This window comes from Brassica oleracea, chromosome C9 (genome assembly GCF_000695525.1).
Source record: "Brassica oleracea var. oleracea cultivar TO1000 chromosome C9, BOL, whole genome shotgun sequence".
Lineage (NCBI taxonomy): Eukaryota > Viridiplantae > Streptophyta > Magnoliopsida > Brassicales > Brassicaceae > Brassica > Brassica oleracea.
Window position 1 is genome coordinate 42,312,791 of NC_027756.1, and position 7,177 is coordinate 42,319,967.

Consider the following 7,177-nt stretch of genomic DNA (forward strand, 5'->3'; position numbering starts at 1 on the left):
GTATTTATTCTGTCAAAATATTTTCTTTAAAGTTGAATGTAAAAAAAATTCACTGATATCAGTTGCAATATAAGTACTTTTTTTTAAACTCAAATGCAAGAGGCAACGCTCTAGTTTATAAGATGAAACACAAAACTGAAACATAAAGAAACAAAGGCCAACGCCTAGAAAAGACATCACAGACAATAGAAGACAACATTAACTCACCCTAAGGGAAGGGTTTAAGAGTTAACGAACGTAACCTCCGTCTGAATGAGATCATGTAGCCATGACGGGCCACCCAATGCAAGATAAGACTGTAACCGCCCGTCCCTCAGAACACTCTTTGCTATCTCTATTGCCACCTTATTGGAGCCTCTTGATTCTACTTCAAAATCTATGACTGCAAATTCCGAGCATTATGTAGCAATTTGCCGAAGTAAGCATCGATATCTTGGCCATCGTATAGGGTTCTGAATTGCCTCCACTAGCCTTTGGGAATCAATACCAACACTGACCTCTTCTAACCTCAAGTCTCGCAAGCTCCTAAGAACCCAAAGAAAGCAGTTCATCTCCGCTGATAACCGATCAGGTGATGGGAGCAGAGCATCCCTTGTGTGCATTCCAACCTCACCTCTATGATCTCTTGTGATCCATGCTCCTCCTGTAAGATATCTATCGTTTCTCCAGTTCGCATGCATATTACATTTCACTAACCCCGGAGCTGGTGGTGCCCACTTCTCCGGTGCTCCAAGATCGTGCAAGTATTGGTTGCCTCCTTTCTCCACTTTATTCAATTCATTCCATAAGGTGGATTCCTCCAGAGCTATGTGAGCTAACAACAGTGTGGACTCTTGTACTTCTGCATACAACAAACTGTTCCTGTTCTTCCAGATGGTCCAAAGCATCCATGGAATCGGTCTTCTTCGAACAAGTTCCATATTCGAATCTTCCATGATGTGAAGACACCCATTCAGCAGCTCAACTAGGTCAGCATTCTGAACGTTTTGACTTGGAATCACATCGAATTCTCTCCACAGCTCTTGTGCCTTCGTACACTGAAACAAAACATGTTTGATTGTCTATGATCCATGGTTACACAGTTTACACGTCAGGTCTACTGGCATTCCGTGAGCTGTAAGGCATTCCGCTACTGCAAGTGCTCCTGACGCCGCACGCCATAAGAACGTACGTATTTTGGGCAGCGTGGGAACTTTCCATATTTGTTTTTTTAAGTCAAGCACTGCCTGCTCTTGAACTACTTCATGTCCTCTCAGCTCCTCATTTATCTTTGCTAAGAGCCAACAACCACTCTTGACCGTGTAGCTCCCTGTCTTGTTGAAAGCCCAAACCTCCATCCATGTCTTCAACGTCTCCAATAATGACCTTCTTAATCTTCTCCACCTCGTTAGGTGGAAATAGGTTATGTAGTCTCTCTAACCTCCATTTCCCATCCTCTCCTATCAAGTCCGAGACTCGTAGAGCCACATCAAAGGCTATTTGTTTACTCACTGGCCGACGAGGTGCATCATCAATTATCCATTTGTCAGACCAAACAAACGTGCCTTTCCCATTTCCAATGGATTTTATAAGCCCTTTCCTCAAGAGTTCTCGGCCAAATAAACTACTTCGCCACGCATAAGATGGTTTGTATCCCTTTTCACATTCTAGAAACGTTGATGAAGCAAAATATCGTCCTTTGTACACCTTCGCAAGCAAGCTATCAGGCTCATTATACAGTTTCCATGCTTGTTTGGCTAATAAGGACTGATTGAAATCCTCAATGTCTCTGAACCCCAACCCTCCTTTGTCCTTCGGTGCACATATTTTCTTCCACGCAACCCAATGTATCTTCTTCTTCTCTCCATCTTCATCCCACCAAAAACTAGCCATTGCACTCATTATCTTTTGACAATGATGCTTATTCAATCAAAAGCATGACATTGCATAAACTGGAAGAGCCATAGCAATAGACTTGAGTAGTATTTCCTTTCCGCCATGGGAAAGCTTTTTGGCAAACCAACCTCATAGCCTCTCGTTAAGTTTCTCACCAATGAATGCAAGTAGCTTCTGTTTGGAGCCGCTAAAACACTCCGGTAATCCCAGATATTTTCCATCTCCGCCTTCATTATCAATGTGTAGAATCTCAGCCAACAGTGTTTTCATCACCGGATCAATATCAGCTCCAAAGGTAACCGCTGACTTCTAAAAGTTTATAACTTGTCCAGACGCATCTGCATACAGCTTCAGACATTTCAGGAACTCCGTGCACTCACTCAAGCTGGCTTTGCATAGGAATAGGCTGTCATCTGTAAATAATAAGTGTTGGACTGAAGGGCAGTTCCTCGTAAGCCTCATGCCAGTAAGAAGACCGTTCTGCTCTGCTTTATTCATCACGTGCACCAGGGCCTCAGCACATAGGATAAACAAGAACGGTGAGAGCGGATTTCCTTGCCTAATTCCTCTCTCCGGTTTTATATGACCAAAAGATTCACCATTCATCAAGACCGTATACGAGACTGATCTGATACAACTCATCACCCAATCAATCCAACGTCTGTCAAACCCCATTTTAAGAAATAAAATCTCCAAGAAATCCCACTCCACTCTATCGTAAGCTTTAGACATGTCTGTCTTTATGGCAATGAAGTCTCCTCGGCAGTTTGGATTTGTTTTGAGACCATGGATCATCTCATGAGCTATGAGGAGATTATCCGATATCAGACGCCCCGCTACAAAAGCACCTTGTGTCTGCGACACAATCCTTGGCAGGATCGTTTTCAGTCTGTTACTCAGCACCTTGGATATTATCTTGTATATCACCGAGCAAAGACTGATCGGTCTGAGGTCCTTCATTTGATTTGCGTTAGGTACCTTAGGCAACAAGCAGAGTTGTGTGTGGTTCCAGTCTGTAGGAATAACCCCAGAAACAAAGAATTCCTTCACCTCCTTCGTTACCTGTTCCCCCGTGACAGACCAATATTTCTGAAAGAAATGGCCGGTCATTCCATCAATGTCAGGTGCACTATCACTTTTGATTGCTTTCACTACACGTTTAATCTCTGCGTCTGTCACCGGCTTCGTTAGACTAACATTCATTCTGTCAGAGACTCTCACTTGCATTCCCTCCAGCAATGCTTCAGCATTTTGCGAGCCTCCAGAGTGGAAGAGATCTTGGAAATACTGAACCGCTATCTCTGCCTTCCGCTCTTCATCATGATGTTCAATTCTCGAGTTGTCAATGAGTGATTGAATCCTGTTTTTCATTCTTCTCGTCTCCACCCATCCATAAAACACAGTTGTGTTCTTATCACCTACTTGCAGCCACGAGTTTTTGCACTTCTGCTTCCAAAAGGCTTCTTCTTCCTTGTATATTTTCTCCAGCTCCATACGTGTGGCCGCTAAAAGTTGCAAGTCTGGGTATTGTTTCGGACTCTCTGCCTCTAGAGTCTGCCTCAACTTCTTAATTTGCTCATTGGAGTTCACATTCACAGACTTCTTCCACTTCGAGAGTTCTTTCCGACACGTTTGAATTCTTTCTGTCACAGTACCACCATTTCCACCAGTATTCAGATTCCAGCCCTTACGTACCACTTCCATTACTTCCGGCTTAGTGTACCATCTCTTGTCAAAAGTGAATCCACCTTTTCGCCTTGTTTGTGCTGGTACCAAGCTTGCCAGAACCGGCCTATGATCTGATCCTGTCCTTTCCAAGTACTTAATATGTGCTCCTGGAAATAGCCTGAACCACTCGGCGTTACCGAACGCCCTGTCCAAATGACATTGCACCCATACCTTCTCCTTAACTCCATTAGTAAAATTCTCTATAACTCCAGCCCATGAGAATGGATCTCCAAAGCTTGGCGGTTCTTTGAGTCTGCAATCTCTCTGCATTGCCCGAAACTCAAAGAAAGAGCTCTCCTCTCGTGCTGGCCCTCCTAGATTTTCTCCATTGTTCAACAATTCATTAAAGTCACCTATTAGAAACCACCTACCAACTCTGGTCAGGCTGATGTCTCTCAATACCTCCCACACAGCACGTCTCCTTTGTCTCACTGGATCTCCATAAATGAATGACATGAAAAATCATAATGCTCCAATCTTCACTTGGGTATCAATGATCCGGTTTGACGCTGATAATACCTCCACCTCATATGTACTCTTCCAAAAAAGTGCCAAGCCTCCACTAAGTCCCACTGGGTCTACCAAATAGCAGTGGTCATAACCCAAAGAACTTTGAAACTTCCTTACGTGATCTCTAGAGTTTTTAGTCTCTAGGAGAAACAAAAAATCCGGAAGATGTTCACGAACCATCTCCTCCAGGCGTCGAACTGTCGAGTTGCTCCTCAATCCTCGACAGTTCCAACTGAGCGTCGCAATATAAGTATAGTTTTTTATTTTTATTTTGCGGATCATATATCAATAACAGTATATATAGGTTTTGTAAAGTGTAAATATATGAAATGCCATTTTGACGTACAAGTTTCCAAGATAAAAACTATCTAAAAAAACTTTCTATTTTAAAATTTACAAAACTCTAAGTTTCATATTATTTTTTTCCAAATGTAAAATTTTAAACTTAAGTTCAAAATTATTTGTATTTTATACTATAGTTCTTATATTTGTCATAATTAATATACTTCCATAAAAAAAAAATTATAAATAAGTAGCACATATATAAAAATATTACAGTAATATTAATTAATAAAATCTTACACTAAAATTATAAATTAAAAATAGAATACATAATTAAATATAAAATTACAAGCATAATATCATATTATTTCATAAAATTATTTTTGTAGTGCTCTGTCTTCAAGTTACACAAAATTTATTTGTACAATATTTTAGAGATTTTGGAAGTTCTAGAGCAAATTTACCGGACTATTAGTATTGTTTTAATATTTAAATTTGTCTAATAATTATGTCTTCATTTATCTTTTTGAAAAGTTTTTTATTAAGTTTATTTTGTAATAATTTTGTTGTCTAATTCTAGTTTTAAAATATTATAATCTTATTTTAAAATTTTTATTTAGTTTTATGTGTAAAATTTGAATTCTTAAAAACAAATTTAAAATATTTATGACATATAAAAGGTTTAAGGATCGAAACGATAAGTGAAAAATACTTAAGAATCATAAATGTGATGTGTAATTAATTATAAAAACATAATTACAAATAAAAAAAGATGAAACTTCAAATCTGAAGTTTTGAAGTTTTTTTAGAGCAAAAAACTATATATTTAAAATTACAGAATTTCTTTTTGAGATGTTTTAAGAGAGGATTTGTTGTTTTAAACACCACTTGTGCTATGTCACATAACTAAGTAGTAAGTATTTATGAAAGATATAAATGGTGGTATTTAGAAACAGTAAACAAAATTAAAATGGGATGGTGACAACGACTATTATCTGGAATTTAAAGAAAACAGAAGATTTCGAATCAAATGGCTCAAATTCATTAGAACATGAAAGTCATGAACTGACGCAGAGATTGGGGAGTGTAATATGTCTCCCTCTCTCTCTTTCTCGAGACAAATCTCTGCTCCTATAGATTCGTAGGTGCCTAAAAGAGTCTAATTGAAGCCATGCATGTCTTTTGCTTTCACATTTTGTCATTCCCCGTGCCAACTTCCCACAAAATCTTACTACTATCCAAGCTTTTTTTTTCTTCCCAAATTGATATATACTGATTAAAGAGACATACATCTTTACAAGTTCAAAGATGACAAACCATCAAGAACACAAAAAAAAGAATTATCAGCCTCTAACAACTACCAAGAGCACTGAAGTCACTATATACCTCTAAATGTAAGTGCAAGATGCAAACACAATAAGTTAGTGCAGAAGATAAATCAAGAGACAAATACACAAGCAAACATCAACGCTTTTATTAGAATCTCCTTTAAACAATCTTTACAAGACTTGCTTATTCAGCTTTTACACGTCTAGTGTTAACACCCTAACACACGCTACTGAAAGATTCCTAAGCTACCCGCTTATGTCTCTTCTCCGTCAAATACTTTAGCCACTGCTTCAGCACGACCCAAGAGCACCTCCAAGAGCTTCTCTCTCTCTCAATAAGATCAGCCTCCGTGTCTCTGTGTCTATACAGACGACACCATAGCTATCTTATAGTTATTCTCCATGTTCCCGAAACCTTAGTCTCCAAGGCAACATGTATGGACATCTTCCATAACAATAAGTGCAACTTTCCTTTTCTTGGAATGCACTTATTCCTCTTTCTTTAAGTCATAAACTTGCTTCTCAAGTTTATTCATCTTTCCTTATCTCCAAGATACTCCCTTGCTCTCCAAGTCTACACGGCTCCAGCTCAGCCTCTTGACTCCACGTGTTAACCCGACGTCTGATTCAGCAACTACTTCAGGGCAGACATCTTACATCTTCAATCTCCCCCTTTTAGCTTTGTGTGCCGATCAAGCTCAACACTCTTCTGGTTCAGCAACCACGTTCCTCACCTGGAAACTTTCATACCAAATGTGCTTTTCTCCCCCACGAGATGTGCACCACACATGCTTTTCTCCCCCATGAGATACACATTCTCTGTACCAGAACATCAACATTCTCCCTCTGCTTGATTGCATACTAAGCTAAAACAGATGCTTAGATGTCAAGCTTTATAGACCTACCGTCTGTTTCTTCATGTATAATCATGACACAGCCCCTGCTGCAGCGGAATAACAAGTACTGCATCACGATCTGACGCACCTGTCGAGCTACCTCTCGATCCACTTCTGTTGAGGACCTGGCTACCTTCATGTGTCGTCTCTTTGACCATGAGCCCTTCCCCATCCGCACCGAGTGCCCTCTGCACTCGTTGCTATTGTCTTGGAGTGATTTCACACCCCTGAAGATCATCTCGCACCACTTCCTGACGCACTTCGATCTCCTTCCCCTTTGTGTCACAGACAACTCTGTGTCCTGACTCCACGCGTGATGCTTCTTGATCTTCCTGAAGATCACTCCTAACAGAGCTGCATCCATCTTCTGATGTCTCATCCTTGATCTCATCAAGTAAGCCACTCTTGGCTAAGGACACCTCTTCAACCCTCCTAGGCTTTGTGAACGTCTTGTTCACCTTCTTGGCCATGTTTCTGCTCTTTTCACGAGCAAAACACTCCACCTTCTTGTGTCCAACCTTCCCACAGAACCAACAGCACATCTGATGTTGCTTCTTG

The 7,177-nt window shown here is 40.1% G+C and overlaps 1 protein-coding gene across 1 annotated transcript; it reads right to left on the reverse strand.

Moving 5' to 3' along the window:
- Positions 1 to 221: 221 nt before the first annotated feature.
- Positions 222 to 920, reverse strand: LOC106315064. Its single transcript, XM_013752837.1, has 2 exons — positions 488 to 920; positions 222 to 382 (listed from the first exon to the last, which is right to left on the reverse strand). The coding sequence occupies exons 1-2, from the start codon at positions 918 to 920 to the stop codon at positions 222 to 224; spliced, it is 594 nt and encodes a 197-aa protein (XP_013608291.1).
- Positions 921 to 7,177: the final 6,257 nt, after the last annotated feature.